At 36.0% G+C, this 26,075-nt stretch overlaps 1 protein-coding gene across 2 annotated transcripts in view; it reads left to right on the top strand.

Moving 5' to 3' along the window:
- The first annotated feature begins 9,610 nt into the window (after positions 1–9,610).
- LOC123536177 (uncharacterized) overlaps positions 9,611–26,075 on the top strand; it is a 37,185-nt gene continuing 20,720 nt past the window's right edge. The window contains exons 1-4 of one of the 2 annotated variants that reach the window (XM_045319125.2): positions 9,611–9,889; positions 15,569–15,753; positions 20,140–20,284; positions 23,780–23,886. In XM_045319125.2, coding sequence (XP_045175060.2) covers positions 9,751–9,889; positions 15,569–15,753; positions 20,140–20,284; positions 23,780–23,886 — 576 coding nt within the window. In that variant the 5' untranslated portion in view covers positions 9,611–9,750. Of the gene's footprint in view, positions 9,890–15,568; positions 15,754–20,139; positions 20,285–23,779; positions 23,887–24,827; positions 24,915–26,075 lie in introns of those variants that run through there. The other variant, XM_053549177.1, reaches the window with a different exon arrangement.

Here is a 26,075-nt window from a genome sequence, read left to right as displayed (position 1 = left end):
TAAAAAAGATCGGTTATGCTAGATGGATACTCATTTCTATGAACGTAACACGAGTAAGTTAAAACTCACTTAGTGCAAGTATCTAAAGCAACGGTATCATTTTTATGAGTTTACTCCCACACATAGCATAAATTTAGCGGCACCCACACATAGCATGTTTTTATTTATTTAAAAAACGAGAGGAATACGCTATATTTCTTAACGATCATTTTGCAACTGTCAAACAAGGTAAAATTACATTCTCGGTTCCATTTGCCCTGTCGCTGAACGCATTTTTAAGAGTTTTATAAACGATTTTAACAGAATGCACCCACACATAGCACGTCGGCAATCTGACTGAAAAATGTGCGGTTGCACTTTTCGACAAAAATACGAATTTATTCTTCTCAAACTGATGGGCCGTGATTGTATCTTTCTTATGGCCGGGCCCTCGTCTTTATTTGAATAAAATTGGTGCAGGATTAAGAAAGTTATCATGAAAAATGTTCCTTGAATCGACGGCTGTTTATGTTTTTTATACCCACACATAGCCATAAAAGTCACGTGGTATAGGCACCGTGGTAATTGAAGCCAAAAGCACGATGTGGTAAACACGGAATTGGATTCAGAAGGTGATACAAGATGGTGAATCATATTGTCTGATAAAGCCTGTATTTCAAACTGAAAATGTATAGGTAGGTGGTAATGAGTTGTTGTGATATTGCATCTTAATAGATAAGAATAAACTAAATAAAGAAAAGATAATATAACACAATTGTCACGCCGTTCTACATAAACAAAATGACCCGAACTCCAATCTATTTGATTCGTTTAATATCGGTATAGCTCCCTACTTGTAAAAGCAACTTTACCACAGAAATACTGTAGTCTATAGAATAACTTGTGTGTTTCACTAAAACTTGAACAAAATAGATTCAAATTTCTACAATTACATTAAGTTAATATAGATTTTTAAATGATCAATAAGCGCGGCTTTGTTGATATCCATGTGACCTGAGAATCCAATGACGCCACTGCAGTGTAAATATATTCGTTCACAATATATCCAATATACCCCGCTACAAGAGTACAAGTCGTGGCCCGCGGGAATGGGTTGATATTATACGGAAGACCGGATAGGACGTTTTACTTATTTGTTCTAACCAATTACTCATCACGTATTTGTTTTAAGAACTATGGACATAAAACGCAGGAAAACACTATATTGCAACAGGTGAGTATTTTTCTTATTTCCCTTTCAAACACACGCTGTATATTTTGCAACAATCAGAGATCAATTCACAGTTCAGAAACTTTTTCAACCAATCGATCGGACCATTGCGAGTACTATATACAATTTTCGTCCATTGAAAAGTAATAGGTGTTCCAAGATTGATTATCAATGTAAAAAGCCTAAGATTAAATATCAGCAAAAGAAGTAATTACATTAAATGGTTTGTAAATTATATATTTCTTCGAATTATAATTTATCGTGCTTTACATATTTTTTTAGATCTTTATGAATCAAAGACGGGCCTCTTCGATTTATTTGCAAGCAGTTTTGGTCTAAGCGCCGTTTTGCAACGCTAGTGCCTTCATACTTATCAGCTTGTGGGAAAAAAAAGTAAATTGATAAAAGTATACTTTCAGGAGGAGTCCTGGTATATAGAAATAATTTATTTTTTGTTGGATCGTCAAAATCGTATTTGAAGCATTATAATTTCAGCCATATGCCTTTAAATTACACGCCGTTAGATCAATAGATGGATATATATCTTATTGGAGATATATGAACTCCGTTCAGAGGACAATACTTTGGATATCGTGCGCTTTAGAGATATATAAATTTCATTCAGAGGGCAATGCCTTGGTTAACGTGCGCTGTGGAGATATATGAACTCCGTTTAGAGGACAATGCCTTGGTTATCATGCGCTGTGGAGATATATAAACTCCATTTAGAGGACAATGCCTTGGTTAACGTGCGCTGTGGAGATATATGAACTCCGTTCAGAGGACAGTGCCTTGGTTATCATGCGCTGTGAAGATATTTAAACTCCATTTAGAGGACAATGCCTTGGTTATCGTGCGCTGCGGATATATAAACTCCGTTCAGAGGACAAACCCTTGGTTATCATGCGCTGTGGAGATATATGAACTCCGTTCAGAGGACAATACTTTGGATATCGTGCGCTTTGGAGATATATAAATTTCATTCAGAGGGCAATGCCTTGGTTAACGTGCGCTGTGGAGATATATGAACTCCGTTTAGAGGACAATGCCTTGGTTATCATGCGCTGTGAAGATATATAAACTCCATTTAGAGAACAATGCCTTGGTTATCGTGCGCTGCGGATATATATAAACTCCGTTCAGAGGAGAATCCCTTGGTTATCATGCGCTGTGGAGATATATGAACTCCGTTCAGAGGACAATACTTTGGATATCGTGCGCTTTGGAGATATATAAATTTCATTCAGAGGGCAATGCCTTGGGCAACGTGCGCTGTGGAGATATATGAACTCCGTTTAGAGGACAATGCCTTGGTTATCGTTCGCTGTGGAGATATATAAACTCCGTTCAGAGGACAATGCCTTTGTTAACGTGCGCTGTGGAGATATATAAACTCCGTTCAGAGGACAATGCCTTGGTTATTGTGCACTGCAGATATATATAAACTCCGTTCAGAGGACAATCCCTTGGTTATTGTGCACTGCAGATATATATAAACTCCGTTCAGAGGACATTGCCTTGGTTATTGTGCACTGCAGATATATATAAACTCCGTTCAGAGGACAATGCCTTGGTTAACTTGCGCTGTGGAGATATATGAACTCCGTTCAGAGGACAATCCCTTGGTTATTGTGCACTGCAGGTATATATAAACTCCGTTCAGAGGACAATCCCTTGGTTATCATGCGCTGTGGAGATATATAAACTCCGTTCAGAGGACAATCCCTTGGTTAACGTGCGCTGTTGAGATATATGAACTCCGTTCAGAGGACAATCCCTTGGTTATCATGCGCTGTGTAGATATATAAACTCCGTTCAGAGAACAATGCCTTGGTTATCGTGCGCTGCAGATATATGTTCAGTTTGTTTAACAGTAAGAAAATGTTAGAGGTTAAATCATTTAATCATTTTGACTTTTACACTTACACAGGACAATCAGTAATGTACATCTGACAATTTTATGACATCGACTACACTATTACTACATAGATTTTATCACATGTGTCGTAAAATGTCTACCCAAAGTATCCCAGCTGCTGGATCGTATAACTCTAAATTTTACATTTTGTGTCTTTGGAAGCCATTTGCCAGTCCGTATTTAGGTCAAGCTATATTTTGGTCACAACACTGGTGAAATATTGTCAAGTACAGTATTGCTACACGGCATAAATTGTCAGGAGGTTTTATAAAACAATATTATCTTTTAATTTCGTGATACACAGACAATGCTCAGTGTGACTAAAGCTGTTCGGGTATTATCGGACTCAAAAGGGTATCAAAGCGGTAAATTGTTGATTCAGAAGAATCATCCCAGGAAGTTCTTGCAAGCCAACTTTCATTTTAAAGTCAAAATCATATATAAACTCCATTTAGAGGACAATGCCTTGGTTAACGTGCGCTGTGGAGATATATGAACTCCGTTCAGAGGACAGTGCCTTGGTTATCATGCGCTGTGAAGATATATAAACTCCATTTAGAGGACAATGTCTTGGTTATCGTGCGCTGCGGATATATGAACTCCGTTCAGAGGACAAACCCTTGGTTATCATGCGCTGTGGAGATATATGAACTCCGTTCAGAGGACAATACTTTGGATATCGTGCGCTTTGGAGATATATGAATTTCATTCAGAGGGCAATGCCTTGGTTAACGTGCGCTGTGGAGATATATGAACTCCGTTTAGAGGACAATGCCTTGGTTATCATGCGCTGTGAAGATATATAAACTCCATTTAGAGGACAATGCCTTGGTTATCGTGCGCTGCGGATATATATAAACTCCGTTCAGAGGAGAATCCCTTGGTTATCATGCGCTGTGGAGATATATGAACTCCGTTCAGAGGACAATACTTTGGATATCGTGCGCTTTGGAGATATATAAATTTCATTCAGAGGGCAATGCCTTGGGCAACGTGCGCTGTGGAGATATATGAACTCCGTTTAGAGGACAATGCCTTGGTTATCGTGCGCTGTAGAGATATATAAACTCCGTTCAGAGGACAATGCCTTTGTTAACGTGCGCTGTGGAGATATATAAACTCCGTTCAGAGGACAATGCCTTGGTTATTGTGCACTGCAGATATATATAAACTCCGTTCAGAGGACAATCCCTTGGTTATTGTGCACTGCAGATATATATAAACTCCGTTCAGAGACATTGCCTTGGTTATTGTGCACTGCAGATATATATAAACTCCGTTCAGAGGACAATGCCTTGGTTAACTTGCGCTGTGGAGATATATGAACTCCGTTCAGAGGACAATCCCTTGGTTATTGTGCACTGCAGGTATATATAAACTCCGTTCAGAGGACAATCCCTTGGTTATCATGCGCTGTGGAGATATATAAACTCCGTTCAGAGGACAATCCCTTGGTTAACGTGTGCTGTTGAGATATATGAACTCCGTTCAGAGGACAATGCCTTGGTTATTGTGCACTGCAGATATATATAAACTCCGTTCAGAGGACAATCCCTTGGTTATTGTGCACTGCAGATATATATAAACTCCGTTCAGAGGACAATCCCTTGGTTATTGTGAACTGCAGATATATATAAACTCCGTTCAGAAGACAATGCCTTGGTTAACGTGCGCTGTGGAGATATATGAACTCCGTTCGGAGGTCAATGCCTTGGTTATTGTGCACTGCAGATATATATAATCTCCGTTCAGAGGACAATCCCTTGGTTATTGTGCACTGCAGATATATATAAACTCCGTTCAGAGGACAATGCCTTGGTTATTGTGCACTGCAGATATATATAAACTCCGTTCAGAGGACAATGCCTTGGTTAACTTGCGCTGTGGAGATATATAAACTCCGTTCGGAGGTCAATGCCTTGGTTATTGTGCACTGCAGATATATATAAACTCCGTTCAGAGGACAATCCCTTGGTTATTGTGCACTGCAGATATATATAAACTCCGTTCAGAGGACAATCCCTTGGTTATCATGCGCTGTGGAGATATATAAACTCCGTTCAGAGGACAATCCCTTGGTTATCATGCGCTGTGTAGATATATAAACTCCGTTCAGAGGACAATCCCTTGGTTATCATGCGCTGTGTAGATATATAAACTCCGTTCAGAGAACAATGCCTTGGTTATCGTGCGCTGCAGATATATGTTCAGTTTGTTTAACAGTTAGAAAATGTTAGAGGTTAAATCATTTAATCATTTTGACTTACACTTACACAAGACAATCAGAAATGTACATCTGACAATTTTATGACATCGACTACACTATTACTACATAGATTTTATCACATGTGTCGTAAAATGTCTACCCAAAGTATCCCAGCTGCTGGATCGTATAACTCTAAATTTTACATTTTGTGTCTTTGGGAGCCATTTGCCAGTCCGTATTTAGGTCAAGCTATATTTTGGTCACAACACTGGTGAAATATTGTCAAGTACAGTATTGCTACACGGCATAAATTGTCAGGAGGTTTTATAAAGCAATATTATCTTTTAATTTCGTGATACACAGACAATGCTCAGTGTGACTAAAGCTGTTCGGGTATTATCGGACTCAAAAGGGTATCAAAGCGGTAAATTGTTGATTCAGAAGAATCATCCCAGGAAGTTCTTGCAAGCCCACTTTCATTTTAAAGTCAAAATCATGCTAATGGGTAGGTTTGTCAGTTTTACATCGCATAACTTTTCACAAACGAGACCGAATATAGTACTTCAAAGTGGGTAATATCGGTCAGATCGGGGTAATATAGGTCAATATAAATACTTCGTAACAAATGCCTGCAATTTAATATACACGTATTTAAATTGTACTACTTTTTGCAAAGTTTTTTCAGATGTTCATATTACCTTTCCGTACAATTCAAAAGGAAACTTATCTAACCGATAACCATCGTAAAAAGTTGCTGCCGATATTTTTGCTATGAAAAAAGAGAAAAACTGTGAACTATACATCAAAGTATACGACTGAACTTGTCAGAAATTTAGCGTTTCTTATTCTTTTTCTGATTCCCGACATATTAAAAACCAATTTCTAGTATCGTGTACCTGACCTGTAGAATAATGGTCTGGGTAGCCAGTTCCGGATCTGTAACCACATTGTTTTAGAAATCCTGTCCGATAATACACCATACTGAGCATCTCATGGTAATTAAGAAATATATTTCACCAGTTTTATTTTTTTATGAATTTTGCAAATATTGTCACAAAAATCTTTTTTTCGAAAACTTTTTTGTTTTGGTGTCACATTTCAATGTAGATCTACGTCCTATACAGTAGTCTAAGTAGAATCTTCATCAAACTACAAAAAAGAGGGGTTCCAAATTATCAGGCGTGAAATGTTTGAAAAGCACATGTTGCTGCTCTCTCCATTCACATGTATTGCATCCATAAATCATTAGAAATCATTGATCAGTGTTTTACACTTGGGGAAAAAACTGTTGCTATACAAACGTGAACTTACATTCCCCAACTCTACAGAGATGATAATATTATATACACATTTTTAAAAAGCCCTAGATCTAGACTGTTAGCAGTTTGGAAAATTAAACATGGGGTTTGGAGAATTTCTATGATCAGTGTTTTTTCTCCGTGTAAATCTCTGATAAATAACTTTTTAAAAAGTTTTTGTTTTGAATTTCTTTTCAGAAAGAATTTTGATTTTCTTCACAGGATTATCAAGTTCTAGTTAGCAAAGTTGGTCAGGCGTTATTTTTACACTCAACAAAATTCCTAATCGGTCAGTTTATATTATATTACTATTTTGTTAATAATGCATAATGTCAACCTCCGCGCATGAATATTGTCAAACTACTAAACCGATAAGGGGAGGTAACACTGTGTTGGAGTTTGAATGCATGCATTCACACGAAATTTCACATACCGACATTTGAATAGGTACTGAAGCTAACTATTAATTTATTTTTTGCGACTCACGGCCAAAGTAACCGCATTAGGCGTTTTTACCAATGTTGCAATTTTTGCATGTGCAGGGCATGTGCACCAACATGCACGTATTCGTTCACACTTTTGGCATTACGGATGAAAGTCGTACTAGAAAAACATGTATTATGGTGAAATTGACACAAGACTAACACAATCGAATTTTGCTAGCCTGGATATATTTACGACACGTGTATATTTATTTTTGCAATTTCAAAAGAATTTTGATATAATTTGTTTGTAGCTTTTACTTTGATTGCTATTTCCATTTTTAATCCTATTTCCGTTTACAAGAACCTTCAAACGTTGTTCATCCATCATCCGCGCTCTATTGGCGAAATTTAAGCGAAGTAGAATTCATTGAAGTGACCGATTTTGAATTTTGCCAAACCTAGGCCTCCTACTGTTCTTTATCTAATTGTTAAATTGAGCTCTAGTGTGACTTTTGGTAAGCATTTACTTGTATAACGCAAATGTTCATTTTTGCTCTGTTTGAGGACAACCGTCCTTCAGTGCTTTCAGCGCTTTGATTTTTCTTTGTTTTAATAGCGACGAACCAGGTTTTTTTTTCAATAACGTGTGTGACCACCTCTGCTGTGGATGCAAGCGGCAATATGTCCTCGCATGGACCTAACGTAACGTCTAACAACGACGTCGGGGATGTTATTCCATTCCTGAATGAGAGCGTTCTCAAGATCCCTCAAATTGTTGATATTGCCTCTTAATCGTACTCGTCGGCCAAACTCATCCCAGATGTGTTCTATTGGATTCATATCCGGCGAGTACGCAGGCGAAGGTAGCACGTTTACGGTGTTTCTGTTGAGAAACTGTCGACTAATTCGTGCAAGATGGGGAGGGGCGTTGTTGTGCATTAGAATAGCAGGCCCGTTTCTTTGTAAAAATGGGACTGCTTCAGGCTGCAGAAATCTGGTCAACATAACCTTGAGCATTGAGATTTCCCCGTACAACAACAAGATTTGTTTTTCTTCTTCCCATAATTCCACCACAAACCATTACACTCCCTCCTCCGAATCTGTCCTTCTCCAACAGGCAACAGTTCGCAAAACCCCCCCCCCCCCCCACCCCCGTCCCCTTCTCCTAAAAACTCGAGTGCGACCATCATGGTGACTGAGATTAAATCTAGACTCGTCAGAGAATAGCACTCGAGCCCACTGCCCTCGTCCCTAACGAAAATGACGTCTGGCTCACTGCAAACGAGCAACCCGATGACGTGCTGACAAAACCTGCCCCACGTATGGCCTCCTACACCGAATAGGTGCCCGAGCTTGCCTGGGGCGACGTAGTACGGTTTGTTTGCTGATACCGTACTGCCTTGCAGTACTAGTCGCCGTAATAAAACGACGTTGAAGGTGCGTCACCGTTATGTACCGGTCCGTTTGTTCAGTCGTCACCCTAGGTCTACCAGATCTGTGGCGATCTGCGACACCACCCGTCTGATGGAAACGTTGACGCAACCGAATTATTGTATTTCTGTGGCACCCTAACGTCCTACTACGTTAGTCACGTTGTCACCACGGGCAAGCATCGTTAATGCTTGAATTCGCTGATTTTCGCTTAATCTAGGCATGTTATAGCACCGATGTGAACTCAAATGTGATTTTTACCTTTGTATGAGGCATAAGGAGTTTTTATGTACACGTTTCCGGTGACATGTACATTTGCCCCGGGCAGCACGTGCAAATCGTGCAATATCACGTTTCTCACAATAAACTGAAATGGGGTAGATTTGTAAGCCGATCAATGACAAATATGAGAGTTAAATTTCAACGACAATTAGTATAATTGAACGACAACGACGAAATGAGACATGTATGAAATATTAAAACTTGATTTTCCATCGAGGCAATTTCATATTAAAGGCACAGACCTCTGATTTTGCCTAAATGATATTTCTTTAACACGGAAGTTTGGTCGTAAAATTATAATGAACATTAGCACATGAGTTTTTGTTTTTGAACTATCTTTAAAATGCTAAATCAAGAAAAAAAATCATGTCCGAATCGAGAATCGAACCCGGGCCGCCGCGGCAATAAAACTTTTCCATGCGGTCTTGACCAATATTCGACGGAGGAATACGTACCTTCGTTGAATATAAAACTTTATAATTAAGGCATTCTGTTACAAACGCTTTTCAAATGTGGATGGAAAAAATAGTAAAAACAACTAATTCTTATGTGTTTCCGTCAGTAACTAAGTTTAAAGGCCTTCTTACGAAATATAGCAATATTTTCTGATTTCTAAAAAAAAATTGTTTTCTGTAATACCAGCCAGTTTCATTTCAAGTATCTATATTCTAAATTTATACGGACTACATAACACTGTACCCATATTTACAGAATAAAAGTTTATAAAATATTTTAGATGAATGCCGCTTTAAAGGCTCCGTATTTGGAATAAAATATAAAGGCGACTGGGCATAAACGATACTGTGTAATGGTATATACAACTTCCAATTTTACAGGTAAGTAGATTATTGAACAATATACCGATATCGGACAAAATTGATCAGTGAACAGGACTTTATGGCAGCCATGAAATTATAGACTTGTTAGCTGGCTGGGCAGTGAATTTATAAACTGATTTATTTTACGTAAAGTATTCGACAATGGACTGTATAGTTCCGCCACAAAATGCTATTTGGACAGGGGCCTTATCACATGGCCTACCTGGGTACCACCAGAGGAACTTTTTCCCAAACTTCTACTTCTCACAGAAGAGGTCTTTCAACACACATTATTTCCCAGGTACGTACTTCCTGTAAACTTACACAGTTTAATCATTGAATTTGTTGATAGTTTAATGTTTTATTATATTCATTTATTACATATATACCAGTATATGACTTTAAAAGTGTTGGTTTCTAATAGTCAACATTGTCGTTGAGCGGACATGTAGTTAACGTATTTAGTAGATAAATGGAACACTCCCAAGTTAACAATGTCCTGTAACTACCCGTATGTTGAAAATTGATCTATACATTGACGCTGCCCAATTCAAAAGCCTAGACGTATAAAAGAAGGATGTTTCAAGTAAATTAAAATATAATGCTTACACCAACTCAATAAAACAATTCAGGAATTAATGAATCACACCCTGTCTGATTCTTCCAGTTGACGCGCTGACAAAGAATAATAAAAGCATAAAATGAGAGAGTATATACAGATTGTATTTAAAAATAGGTTAAAAACAGCAGGCTTGTTCAACCTGACAGCATGGCTGAACTGCATGGCTGCCCCCAAGAGAGACACTATTCTTAAGAGGGAAAATAAATACTTGTAGAAATCTGATTTTAATGAATGACCAAAAGACGTAACCTGACATTGATTTTACAAGAGGCGCAATTTCAAAAAGTTGTTGGGCGTGGGGGGGCACGCCCCCAGCTGGACATTTAAAGTTTAGCTTGTAAAATGCATTTTCTATATTTTTCCTTTCAGATCGTTGAACGTTAAGAAATAATTTTCTTACTGTTCTTTTACTTGTATTACATGACTGTGCTGACCACCTTAATTGTTGACCCCATCCCTACCCAGTAGGTACCATGCCAAAATATTAATATGTCCATGCAGATTAACAGATATTACAAAAATTTGATACAAATTCAAGTTAAGTTCATGTAACATAAACATATATGATGTTAAATGAAGCAGGAAATGGACGAGGAGCTGTTAACGCACTGTGGTTCGAGCACAGGGCTCACCTGGTATGATACAACTTTCAACAGTATTCAGATATGGAACTTACACCACTGCATTTCTAGACACTTTTATTTTAATTATATACATAAACGATTGTACTTAATGACACGGTGAAACTAACTTATTTTTTCTCAAGGTTTATCTCAACAGGCTACCGATTATTTTTGGGGCATCTCTTATCTATCGTTCATGGATTTTCTTTCTTTCTTTCTTTTTTTGATATTATGCACAATATCTTTGTGTGCAGTACTTTTTTGTTATAATGTGAAAACAAATACAATAATAATATACTGACTGTAGGTACCGAACAGTATTATGGCGTTTTGCAATGTAAATAAACAAACAATAACGTAAGATTGAGTCCGTACAAAACGTTTCCGATGCAATTTTCCTCGTTAGCCTAGCGGAGCTCTAGTGTTTCGTACGACGTATTACCACCCGAGTGTATAAATAGTGTTATAACACGGGTTTACTATAAATTATTTCAATTCTAATATGCCTTTAATCTAAAACAGTAGATAAAATATAGTAGCGCTCTTTCTTGGTCGCAACAAAAACGTTGACGTCACCGCACGTTAACGTGACGTCATTCTAGCGTATGTGTGTTTTAACAGAGGCAATCATATTAGAATATGGAGTTTTGCATTGTGAATAAACAAACAATAACGTAAGATTGAATCCGTAAAAAAACGTTTCCGATGCAAGTTACCTCGTTGGCCTAGCGGCGCTCTAGTGTTTCGTACTTGCGTTTTGATTCCCAGACTCCTCGTATATTTTTTTCTTTTTAATTTTTAAGACAGTATCTGATTTCTTTTTTTTTTTACTCTCATAAGATTCAACGAAGACAATAAGTTAAGTTAGTTAATTTAGTTCCTACTTTTTTCACTATCTGAAATATATCATTAATGACACGTAATTATGTTAAATAAGTCTACACTTTGCCCAAATATGATGTAATGATTTTGAAGCTCTCCTGTGAATTTTCAAAGCACGACCGGTAAGTGATACATGTACTTCGCTTTGAAATGGCGTTGCCCGGCAATTATTTCAGTACTGATTGATTTAAAGATATTGCCGGTTTTATGTGATAATAAGACCAAAGAAATGAATTAGAAATTAAAAAAAAAAATAAAAAATAAAGTATGTAATGAAACACTTAAAAGATTTTTTTTGCCGGATGCAAGATTCGAAACTACAAAATGATCACATTGTCATCCACGCATCCTCTGCGCCAAAACGCCATGAAACTATCAATTTAACTTCGTAAATATTTTGTTTGAAACAAGATAATTATTCAGGTACTGCTAATAATACTGTCTATCATATCACAATACGTTTCAGAACGAGATAATCGGAAATTGCAAAAAAAAAAAAAAAAAAAAAAAAAAAAAAAAAAAACACAATATGATAAACAGAAATAACAGAGAAATATTTTTTCCTGGTCAAGGGGTTTGATCATCGTATAAAACAATCATCAGTCTTTAGAAATGTCTATGCACGTCATCCTTTTATAGACGCATATAACAATTTTTGAACAAAGTTATTTAGAACAGACACTTAGTTTTTGTGGAAAATAGTAGTAATATTATAACCTAATAATTAGTTTTACGTTTAAGTATTTTATCAATAAGGTAATTGCTATTCAGTAAGAAATATGTATATAATTTCTATAAATATGTATATAATTTCTAACAGTGAAATTAAAAGTAGCAGTCAGAATTTATACCCTAAAATATCAAGAAGTAGGGTGGTGATTGGGGTTGCTTTGACAAAGAAGATTGTTTAACGTCAATCCCTAACATGAAAAGTGACAAAAGTCAAAGATAAAATCGTTACCTTATATAGAAAGGGATAGTGTATAATCGTACCCTGCTAAGAGCGGGCGCAGTGGTCTAGTGGTAACACTGTCTGATAACGAAACCAGTGGTCGCGAGTTCGATCGCCAGCTTCTCCAACTAAAATTCACTAACACTGGGATAAAAATCCTGTGGGTGTTTTACATGTTGCACGCTAAAGAACAACGAGGGGTGGGGGGTCACCTACAGGATCCCACTTATCCAGACCTAATCAACATTGCGGTATTGGAGTATGCACAGCTGCTCAACTATGACTAACTGCTGGAGCCTGAGAGTGTTCCTCAAAAGATGCGTTTCTGGACGGCAAGCAAAGGTCATCTCAGACTGATGAAGATTACAGGGAAGATAACTACGTCCTTTCCTGCAACAAAACATAGTCCTTGTAAACTTGTTTAAGAACATACCGGTTGGCATATTTGGAGTAATATATGATGGCCTCACGGTCGGGCATATTCTTCTAAATTGAATAAAACAAAATAAAAAGTACACTATTGGGTTATTATTCCGGAAGGAGAATCGAATTACGGTACAGTTAAAATGGCGCGAACTTTTCGATATATTTCAATTTACCTCATCAATGGATGAATGCATAACAGGGTAGCTGACGTAACTGTATCAATGATTAGTGGTCCAGGATTCATTTTCATACATAAATAAAAGTGGTCCAGTGAACCTTACAACACGAAGTGTTAGTGATAAAATGACTTTATCTGTTATTCTAGTCCAAATAATACATGTAGGCGTTTTGGGATAACGTGATAACTTTTGACTGTCGCTGTCCCGACGATGACAACTATAAAATAGCAGATCATAAAAGAAGTCATCCCGATAAGCCAAAGGAGTAAGGCTACGGTTATTCTTGCTCTGTGTACTCTTACCGACTGGCACTAGAGTATGCGCATTGTACAAACATTAAAAAAAATCGAACCTCAACCAATAATGTCTCACTGAATGCCTACGACCAAAGGGTCATCAGTTTAACAGTGAACGTCCAGCAATAACGATCTGCTTAGGCGGACTGGAAGTAGCAGAGACAATGAGTCAAAACGGTCGGCAGAAGGACTTAGCTAGAATAAAATTGCAATAATCTAATGTTCTTCTGTAAATATGTAAGTTTCATGTTACTTAACAGGTTGTTGAACACATATGCACATTGAACTGATCATGATAATCACAGTACAGGTAGCTTGCATGCAGATGCAGTTTGGGATGCATATGATCATATGTCACTAGGGTCAAGGCCAATGTCTCTGTTACTTAAAACAGAAAAAAAGGTTTCTGTGCAGTTACTTATGTTAGCAATGATAAACTGAAATTTAACTTTGCCAAAGGATAGCTCATACAAAAACCTGGGTTGATATTATACACTGGGTCAGTGTAGTTAATTAAGTTCAGGGTCAGCATAATCCAAAAAGTACCAGCATTTAGCTGTAGGCAAAGGCATTGGGTCTATTGTACCTTTTGAATAACTGGCTGAATCTCAAATCCCAGGTTGAGCCTTACTTTTTCTTTGCAAGATCATAATTTTTTCACTGTTATCATTTAATAAAAAAAAAACTTTTTAAAGTAATTTTAGTTAGGATTGATTTACTGTCACTAAACTTGATTTATAACAAATTTATAGAATAGACTTTAGATTGTATTCCGGGTAATATTGATAAAAAATGATATCTGCTCAATATTTTTGGTTTGGGTACACCTATTGACAAAAGTGAGGGGTGAAGGGTCACTCAGGTCTAGGTCACTTTTACTCGGACTAGAAAAATCATTTTCACTCAATAACTCACCGTCATCTTCATGTATACCTCAGGGACGATCTACATGACCGCTGGTTTTTCAAGAATCACAGTTTGATACCGCCAATATTTCTAACGGCGGACAAAGGCTGGTTTATTGTTCACGTAAGATTGTTTTTAAGACAATACCTACGTAATATTCCTCAATGTTATAATTTTTCATGACAATATCTATATACTTAAAATTGGGAATGAGATAACCTGATTAATATGTAAACTTTGAAAGTACCACTTGCAGTGGCTAATAAAACATTGTTTTGCTATTCCGTTTGGATGGGTTGGGGTTCAAATCCTGGTCCGCTTATTTTCTACGTACTCAAAAAAGAGTCACTTAGATGGCATAGGGTCAAGGTCAAGGTCACTGTGACTTAATATAGAAAGACTACTTCCGCTCAATAACTTGAGCCAGGAGTGATATATGAAAGTGAAACATGGTGTGTAGGTAGCTGCATTGTCAAGGTTAACAAGGTTACATTACTAAAACTAGAAAAAAACAAACAATAAACAGCTTCCACTCTGTAATGAAAGTTGGTTTGTTGGCATGTTGTATGGAAACTGTTTGGATTACATATTGGGTCACCAGGGTGAATTAAGGTAAAGTCAGCTTTACCAAAAATCTTGAGTGTATACCATATGAAAGAGATTAAGTCAGACTAATTTCAACAAAAAAAAAGTGACATTTAGCTCAGTAACTTTATTTTGGTTGATATGTTCAATTTTGAAACAGTGACCATTTATAGCTTTAAGAATTTAAAGAAGTACACCAGGCCAGATACCGGTATACATAACCCATATATGTATTAAATCCCTCACCTTTGGAAATTGTCCCTTGGGGTGTAGTATTGTGTAAGTCATCCTGGCTTTAAAACAGAGGGCCAGTGGTTTTACCTAAGTATCCAACCATACTTAAAATCATGCTCAGAGCGACAACTGGGGTCTTCCTCTGCAATAAAAGCTGGAAGTTGACATATTACCTGTGGCTATGTTGGTGTAGTATTAAACCAAATAAAGAAACAAACAAACAAAAAAAACAAGTGTAAATGTTTAAGATAACAGATGAAAATGTGATATTGCAGGACCAAGTCTTTTCTTCCCCCATGATGACGATGTGGATTATCCCACTGACATGAAGGGAGAAATGACACAGACGATGCCATATCATAATATGGTTGATGACAATGGAGATGTTAAATTGTGTGTTGTATGTGGTGAACGTGCCAGTGGATTCTACTTTGGTGCACTAGTATGTCTACCATGTAAGGTAAGCCAAGTACACCATCACCCATCATGTATATTAACCCTCATAAAAGGTGAAGGTATGCTTGATGTATATTAACCCTAACAAATGGAATGTAAGTCAAGTGCACCTCTACCCACCATGAATATTAACCCTAGCAAAAGGTGAACATATGCCAAACACTACTACTGTTCATATTTGTATTAACACTCACAAAAGGTGGTTACACCAGATTATAACAAAAGGTGAAGTTACATCAGCTATACAACAAAAGTAGAAGTTACACCAGATATATGACAAAAGGTGAAGCTATGCCAGATTATAACAAAAGGTGAAGTTACATCATGTATACAGCAAAAGCAGAAGTTACACCAGATATATGACAAAAGGTGAAGGTAGGCCAGATTATAACAAAAGGTGAAGTTACATCATGTATACAGCAAAAGCGGAAGTTACACCAGATATATGACAAAAGGTGAAGGTAGGCCAGATTATAACAAAAGGTGAAGTTACATCAGGTATACAACAAAAACAGAAGGTACACCAGATATATGACAAAAGGTGAAGTTACATCATGTATACAGCAAAAGCAGAAGTTACACCAGATATACAACAAAAGGTGAAGGTAGGCCAGATTATAACAAATGGTGAAGTTACATCATGTATACAGCAAAAGCAGAAGTTACACCAGATATACGACAAAAGGTGAAGCAGAAGTTACACCAGATATATGACAAAAGGTGAAGGTAGGCCAAATTATAACAAAAGGGGAAGTTACATCAAGTATACAGCAAAAGCAGAAGTTACACCAGATATATGACAAAAGGTGAAGATAAGCCAGATTATAACAAAAGGTGAAGTTCCATCATGTATACAGCAAAAGCAGAAGTTACACCAGATATACGACAAAAGGTGAAGGTAGGCCAAATTATAACAAAAGGTGAAGTTACATCATGTATACAGCAAAAGCAGAAGTTACACCAGATATACGACAAAAGGTGAAGGTAGGCCAGATTATAACAAAAGGGGAAGTTACATCATGTATACAGCAGAAGCAGAAGTTACACCAGATATATTACAAAAGGTGAAACTATGCCAGATTATAACAAAAGGTGAAGTTACATCATGTATACAGCAAAAGCAGAAGGTACACCAGATATATGACAAAAGGTGAAGGTAGGCCAGATTATAACAAAAGGTGAAGTTACATCATGTATACAGCAAAAGCAGAAGGTACGCCAGATATATGACAAAAGGTGAAGGTAGGCCAGATTATACCACCACCTATCCTGTATATTGAGCTAATAAAATGGAACATTGATATTGGAGAAAACTGAAGTAAAAAATTCTTTATTTCTAATGATTTAGTATGTCTAAATGTTTATTATGTCTAAATGAAAGTTATGGGTATGTAGAATTTAAATCTACCATAAAATCGGCTGTCTCCTGGTTTATGAATGACAGAGACATTTGAATAAAATAAGTAACATAAGTTTCCTGTGACCTTAATATTTATAAAAGAATGGATCAATATCATACAAAGAGGTGTTTACAAGACCATAGACACAGATCATTAATCAAATGTAAACATTCTAAAGTATTGCTTGTAACAAAAACTGGAAAGAGATACTTGGTTGAAATATTTTTATACTTTTTTTCACGTTTATTGGGCTAATAAGTCAACAATTTGAAGTTTAATTTCTGGGGTAATAATTCTAAAATTTACAAACAAATAGGAAAATTAATTTCTGATGTCATGTGAATAGTTTGCTGGTCAATGGTGAAAAGAATGGTCGTTTGAACCTCGGGCAATAGTTTTGACTATTAATATTAATTAAATAACACAAACGTTTATCAGCATCATTTTTATCATGCCCCTTTATAACTTAGAAATTTAAAAAATCACAATTAAAATGAATATTTCTACTTCCAAACTATTTTCGGTACAAATTTTATTTCCAAATACATTGTATACCTCACAGCTATCTCACGCCTACTCGGTTTGCTAAATCTTGATATCAGTTAAAATGCAAACGTGACAATGAAAGTGCTTTCATGACTAGCCGGCCCAGTTCACTGCGAAATCAGCTTGCTGATAAACATCGCCACGACCACAAATCAAGAATAAATTTGAGAACTTTGAGTTCTCTGTAAAGTTAAATCAAATCTACATAATCGCTTACCATTCTCCAGTTTTTGATAATCGATACAATGCTTGTAAAAATACATAAAAATATGATGACACTCACCTTTGTTGGCGTTCTTTTATTGGACATGTGTACTACCTCGGAAGTTGCGACAGAGCGATTTACCGTATAGCTCTGAAAGAGGTAGCTCTGGTAGTCATTTAAGTACCATTTGTATTACACTTTTCTAAAAATATTATTCAACTAGAGGCCCCATGTGGTTCTGGGACGATCTGTGTATGAAAAGAATTGGAACCACTGCCTTACCCTTGATCGTAAGAGGCGACTAATAGGATCTTAACACTTGGTTTTGCTGTAACTCTGTGATTCCAGCAGGTATGCAAATTTTGATTCCATACCTCATGTTTTTATTTCGATGTAAATGAGATGTGAAACCAAAATTTGTAGTCCTGTTTGGCGCCATATAACCTATACTGTGTTGGTGTGCCGTAAAACCCAAATAAATAAATATTCAACTAGAGTGAACTGTTAGTGATCTTGGGATTTCGGTATACTGGGATTATGAACTGGGACTAAGTCAAAAATATGCATGAAGACCAAATTCTTAGAATGATTAAATGATGCAATTTTAAATTTCTTAAAACTTTCTATTGCATGTATCTCAAACAGTTTTTGAAACATTATAAGAATGTCATTCAGCATTTGAGCCCATCTGGTTAAATCAATAGGAAGACCACAGATATACAAATCACGTGGTTGTGAGTTTGATACCCGGGCAAGGTGTATGTTCTCTGTGACAATTTGATCAAAGACATTGTGTCTGAAATCACATACATGTGTGGCAGTTAGCAGTTGTAGACAGCATGTTTTTAGTGGTACAGAATCCAGGAACATTGGTAAAGTTAACTGCCTGCCATTACAAAACTGAAATACTGTTGAAAACGGCTTTTAACCCAAAACAAACAAAATATTCAGCATTTGAAGTTGTCCACTTAGGGTTTTGTTTGGCCTTTGGCTTAATAAAAAATATGCATTGTTATTAGCATCTTGTATATATAACGTTCAAGATGTGTAGTGTTTATATATCATAATAGATGTCTATGAAGTGTTTTAGCATCACATATTTATTGTGGTATTTCTAGCATGTACAGTGGCAAGTCAATACGAGGTGTGACATGAGTAAACAAATAACACGACATAAAGAGTATCAAGACTATAACTTCTTTATGTCATTTTATTTTGTTTAACTAGGGTATGAATATTAGAGGTGTTTTGTATGGATTTGTATAGCGTTTTTATCATATGCCAATGATTTTTATCATTTTTACAAACACTTGTCAGTAGGCGGCTAGGATACTTTTATGTTTATTGAGGATATGTCATTGTTGAGTATCTGTCATTGCAAAACAAGATTAAAAGATCTGATTCAGAGATTTCTTGTAGGATTAGGCTTAAAATGTTGTGAAAGGATTAAAATTATCCTTGGGTCTATTTTATAAAACCAAACCCATGTAAAAAAAATAATGTTTTAGAATATTAGCTCGATCGACTGTACAAAGTATATGGAGAGCTATATAGTCTACTCGATCTGGCATTGTTGTTGATGTCAGCGTCAGCATCCATTCCACATCCACACCTTAGTAAAAGTTTTGATGCAATGGATTTGCTACAAACTTAAAATGATTATTCCTCATCATCACCTACATCCAATGGCACTAGGGCCATAACTCTGGCACAAGTATTTCCTTTTTCAAAATAAATAAAAGAGTTCTGTGATTACAGCTTCACTGCAGCTGTATTTCTACAAAAGTTAACTGCATTCCAACTGCATACTGTTCAAAGATAGAAGTCTTGTAGCATCAACTTTCTCAAAAGAAAAATTTTTAAACAGTCCTATTTCACTGCTTCGTCTGTTATAATAAGTGCTGTTTTGCATTTTACATGACATAGTCAATAGATTGTTCAAAGACTGATCATTCCAATGGTGTTTCATCTCCATAAATACAACATATGGAATCAATTCTGTATAATAATGGAATGGTCATTTCAGACTTTCAGAAAATATTTTTTTAATTTATTCTCATTTTTTCAAACATTTCAGGTGTTTTTAAATGCCATAATACACAAATATCCACAAACACTTGTTAAAGTCATAAATGGCCATGGCACATAGTGTGTGTGCTTACATGTGTACTGTTTGTGTAAGAAAGAGACTGGTAAGTTCAAAGAACTAAGGATAACATTAAAGATTTTTTGTTTTCAGAGTTTTTATATCAGATGTACAAAAGATGGAGAACCAACATTCACGTGTCAGTGTAGTGGAAACTGTGATATAGTTAAACAAGGTCGTATTCGTTGTCAATACTGCCGCTATCAACGATGCCTTATGGCAGGAATGTGTCGTAAAGGTAAGAGTCTAACTGCCTACAAACAGCATAGTTTTTTTTTTTTTATTATAAAGCAACCGTCTTTCTGTATTATTTCACTAGGAGCAAAGCTAGATTATTTATTTAAGAAATAGTAAGTTCCCAAACATGGTTTATCGTAGAATAACCCGAGTTTGAGTTCTTATGCGTAAGAATATATCATGAAGGCCATAGGCCTGAGTGATATGTGATATTGTTTCGCATAAGAATGAAAAACTCGGGTTATTCTACGATAAATCACACGTGGGAACTTATTATTTTGATTCTAACACAACATACTAGCATCAACAGTGTTAGAAAAAATGGTAACTACTTTTTACGACCGTGCTACGCACCTGGATCGGATGATGTCGTTGCACACGAGTGGTTTATTGCAGAATAACCCGAGATAGATTTTGCGCTACATGTATGTAGGTTATTTACTGGTCGTGTTAGAATATTAGGTTACGTCAAAGAAGTATAAAATACATAGAATGGCAACTGGCTGTAATCTCGCGTGAGCTCGTGTCAGAGCATGATTCGGCGTTATCTTACTAAAAACAAACATCGGCGAGCATGAAGTTACAATTTGTACCTTTAAAACTACATTTAAAATACACGTTAGCTTCTAAAACAAAATTAGTTTAATGTGAAATGGTCTTAAGACACGAAGTACACGTTTTTTTGCCATCGAAAGAAGCATGGTCATACGGTGATAATTATTTTACCGATGAATAATTGCTTTCGCATACAAAATGGCGCGTGGAGAAAGCGCCACTTCCGGTAAACGATTCTTACGAGATCTCATTTTTTTGTCACGGGAGGTTGACGAGATTTGCTCTATATGCCTTTCAAGTTGCCAATCTATTTATTTTTTATAGCTCTTTGGTTACGTCAATCAATAACAGAGTACTCCATCTGTCATAAACATTTTTCTTTAAATGATCTATTTTTCATTTATCGCTTGTTAGATCTTCACCAATCTTGAAAACATACTGATTTATCTCCCTTGTAATGAATTCTGGTATGGACAATAATTTTGAAACTAAAGAAACTTTAGCCAGGATGCTATTCAGATATCTTGGCATAAATATGATTGTCATGTACAATACTAAGAGTCCTTACAGAGTAGTGGAAAAGGTCATATTTAGAGGTCATTTTTCTTGTTCTATATTTTGACTTTTTATGCATGGATGGAGGTTTTATGGAAGAGCATTAGTGCAAGGTGTATGTTATATATTAACTGCATTTTAACTGAAAATTGCGAGTTACGTCATTATTTTGTGTAACTTACTCAAAGTTTCCAGTTATGAATCTTGAAATATCAACTTAGTAACTCGAAATTTTGAGTGACTACCAGAGTATGTATAGATGTATTGGTCCTGGCCAGTATTAAGTACCTTGAGTGACTAACTACCAGAGTTTGTATAGATGTATTGGTCCTGGCCAGTATTAGGTACCTTGAGTGACTAACTACCAGAGTTTGTATAGATGTATTGGTCCTGGCCAGTATTAGGTACTTTGAGTGACTAACTACCAGAGTATGTATAGATGTATTGGTCCTGGCCAGTATTAAGTACCTTGAGTGACTAACTACCAGAGTATGTATAGATGTATTGGTCCTGGCCAGTATTAGGTACCTTGTGTATCCCTCAGGTATCCTCAAAGGATCATATAAGACCAGGCAGCATTTGCTCTTAAAAAGTAACACCATGTTTACCATGTTTAAGTTTAGAATCTAAAACTGTTTAGAATAAATGTAGAACCCTGATCATATGACACTTTTATGTTTCATTTTCTTCCGACAATTTTTTGAGAATAAAGCATGCCTATGTACAATACAACTGGTATTGTATTTCAATTCAGTCTTTTTTTTCAGTGCATTGTTGAAATGACTGCAATAAAGGTCATTTACTAGTCATGTTTTGAAATACAATTGAAAGATTGAGAAAAACTTAGCACAAAACCTGACAAATACTTCAGTGAATTCAAACTTAAATTAATAACCTCTCAGGACATACAGATAAATTGCTAATATATACAAGCTCCAAATTGATGTATACTAAAGCACTTTAAAAACGCTTCAGTTCATATTTGGTATTTTTTCATTCTTGCAACTTGTATTAAATGTTTTGATATTCACTTACTATTATTCTTTACATTATTTTAGACTGATCCAATAGGGTGATTTCTTTTGTGATTTTTAAGTGTGACCATTTTCACCTGTGCATGTAGCTTGTGAACATCATACAAAATTCACTATCATATGCACATCTTTAAAAATTAAATGTTATCACAAGATGAGGTTGATTACAATCTTTTTTTCTCTAAATTTACCAACTTTCATTAAATAAAAGGTCACTGAAATCATAACTGACTTTCATTCTTCTCATTCAAAATCTTTGATTGAAACCCTTTGAAGCCATAATATCAAACACCATCAGGTTATTTCAGTAAGTGAGAGTCTCTGAAATTATACTGGATAGATCGAAGCTCTGCGGTTCAACATATGACCCCACCTGGTGAAAGTTTTAAATTATGTCAGCATCACTTACCCCAGTGTTTTTCAATGTAGAAATCAACTTAACCATTTGTCATTGGAAAAGCTGGTCAATATGTTTATCCTTTATTGAAGTAACAACTTAAATGACTTAAACAGATATTCATTATTCATTTATGCCGCCAACGGAATCTCGGTACTCTGTATATCCATATAAAACAAATGACTGGTAGTCAAACTTTGTTTACCATTATCTCCTTTTTTATTACGCATATACTAATGGATTTGATTCAACTTAAAATAGCTCTTCCACATTAAAGTCCTCATCATATGATACAAGGTCCATAACTCTGGCATAAATATTTCATGAAGAATTTGCTTTTTCACCATATATCTGTTTTAACTAAAATGGATTTGAATCACTGTGCAAGACCAGAGTTATGGCCCTTGACTTAGTCAAAAATGTGCATAAAGGGCATAAAAGTTTATGTCCCATATATTTCAAAAAGTATTTCACTTAGAGTCATAAAACATTAGAGTTATGATCCCTGACTTAGCTTAAAGTACACATAAAGTGCGTTTAACATCTCACCTAGAGTCATGAAACCATACATCATGTTACAGGGGACACACATCTAATTTACTTTTATATATTTTCATTTTCAATTTCATTTCATTTAGTTTCAGTATAGAAAATATGGTTAATATTGCAACAAATAGTTAAAATATGACTGAAGTGCAATATATAGAAATTATATAGGCCAAATGAGCTTGTTAAAAAAAAGAAACAATCTGATCAGAGATGTTTATTGCTAGTCATTTTTTTTTTTTGCTATGTTCTGATACCAGTGTGATATGTTTTAAATAAATAAATGTACAGCATATGGATGGTTAAGATACACATTCTGTTATTGTATTGCACATTAGAAATGTTTTTATTTTACTGACTGTCAGTATAAACAAAAGATTTACATTGTCTTATGTTTTTTTTTTTTCAGAAAAACCTGAGTCAGTCCAGCCAGCTGAGGGACAAGTCCTGTGTAAAGTGTGTGGTGACATTGCTAATGGCATACATTTTGGTGTTAATACTTGTGAAGGATGCAAGGTAAAGTGTGTGGTGACATTGCTAATGGCATACATTTTGGTGTTAATACTTTTGAAGGATGCAAGGTAAAGTGTGTGGTGACATTGCTAATGGCATACATTTTGGTGTTAATACTTGTGAAGGATGCAAGGTAAAGTGTGTGGTGACATTGCTAATGGCATACATTTTGGTGTTAGTACTTGTGAATGATGCAAGGTGTTAATACTTGTGAAGAATGCAAGGTAAAGTGTGTGGTGACATTGCTAATGGCATACATTTTGGTGTTAGTACTTGTGAAGGATGCAAGGTGTTAATACTTGTGAAGGATGCAAGGTAAAGTGTGTGGTGACATTGCTAATGGCATACATTTTTGGTGTTAGTACTTGTGAAGGATGCAAGGTGTTAATACTTGTGAAGAATGCAAGGTAAAGTGTGTGGTGACATTGCTAATGGCATACATTTTGGTGTTAATACTTGTGAAGGATGCAAGGTAAAGTGTGTGGTGACATTGCTAATGGCATACATTTTGGTGTTAATACTTGTGAAGGATGCAAGGTAAAGTGTGTGGTGACATTGCTAATGGCATACATTTTGGTGTTAGTACTTGTGAAGGATGCAAGGTGTTAATACTTGTGAAGGATGCAAGGTAAAGTGTGTAGTGACATTGCTAATGACATACATTTTGGTGTTAATACTTGTGAAGGATGCAAGGTGTTAATACTTGTGAAGGATGCAAGGTAAAGTGTGTGGTGACATTGCTAATGGCATACATTTTGGTGTTAATACTTGTGAAGGATGCAAGGTGTTAATACTTGTGAAGGATGCAAGGTAAAGTGTGTGGTGACATTGCTAATGACATACATTTTGGTGTTAATATTTGTGAAGGATGCAAGGTGTTAATACTTGTGAAGGATGCAAGGTAAAGTGTGAGGTGACATTGCTAATGACATACATTTTGGTGTTAATACTTGTGAAGGATGCAAGGTAAAGTGTGTGGTGACATTGCTAATGACATACATTTTGGTGTTAATACTTGTGAAGGATGCAAGGTAGTTACAACTTACATTGTATAGAGGCAGAGTGACAAACCCTCCCTACTATAGGCAACTTTCTATGACTTTTTAGCTCCACTATTCAAAGAATAGGGGTGCTATTCTACTCACCCCGGCGTCAGCGTCGGCATGAGCTTTCTTGGTTAAAGTTTTTCGGCAACCTTTGTTTTTGTTTTTTACTATTGCTTATATCTTACTATAACTTCTCATAAATATTGTCTAGCATACAAACAAAGTATGTGCAGGGGTTGGGTCCATTATACCCAAGGTCAAGGTCACCAAGGTGTTTTACTTAGGTTATTTTCAAGGTTAAAGTTTTTCAGCAACCTTTGTTTTTCTGTCATAATTATTTTTATCTTTGTTACTATTGCTTATATCTTACTGTAACATCACATAAAGATTGTCCAGCATACAAACAAAGTATGTGCAGGGGCTGGGCCCATTGTACCCAAGGTCAAGGTCACCAAGGTGTTATTCTTAGGTTATTTATAAGGTTAAAGTTTATCGGCAACCTTTGTTTTTCTGTCATATCTTTGTTACTATTGCTTATATGTTACTGTAAGTTCACATAAACATTGTCCAGCATACAAACAAAGTATATGAAGGGGCTGGGCCCATCATACCCAAGGGCAATGTCACCAAGGTGTTATACTTATGTTATTTTTAAGGTTAAAGTTTTTCGGCAACCTTTGTTTTTCTGTCATTTCTTTGTTACTATTGCATATATCTTACTGTAACTTCACATAAACATTGTCAAGCATACAAACAAAGTATGTGCAGGGGCTGGGCCTATTATACCCAAGGTCAAGGTCACCAAGGTGTTTTACTTAGGTTATTTTCAAGGTTAAAGTTTTTTAGCAACCTTTGTTTTTCTGTCTTAATTATTTTTATCTTTCTTACTATTGCTTATATCTTACTGTAACTTCACATAAAGATTGTCCAGCATACAAACAAAGTATGTGCAGGGGCTGGGCCCATTGTACCCAAGGTCAATGTCACCAAGGTGTCATACTTAGGTTATTTATAAGGTTAAAGTTTTTCGGCAACCTTTGTTTTTCTGTCATATCTTTGTTACTATTGCTCATATGTTACTGTTAGTTCACATAAACATTGTCCAGCATACAAGCAAAGTATGTGCAGGGGCTGGGCCCATTATAC

Source organism: Mercenaria mercenaria, chromosome 1, assembly GCF_021730395.1.
Source record: "Mercenaria mercenaria strain notata chromosome 1, MADL_Memer_1, whole genome shotgun sequence".
NCBI classification, from domain to species: domain Eukaryota; kingdom Metazoa; phylum Mollusca; class Bivalvia; order Venerida; family Veneridae; genus Mercenaria; species Mercenaria mercenaria.
Note: the sequence above shows the minus strand (reverse complement) of the source record. Positions and strands in the feature narration are given on the sequence as shown.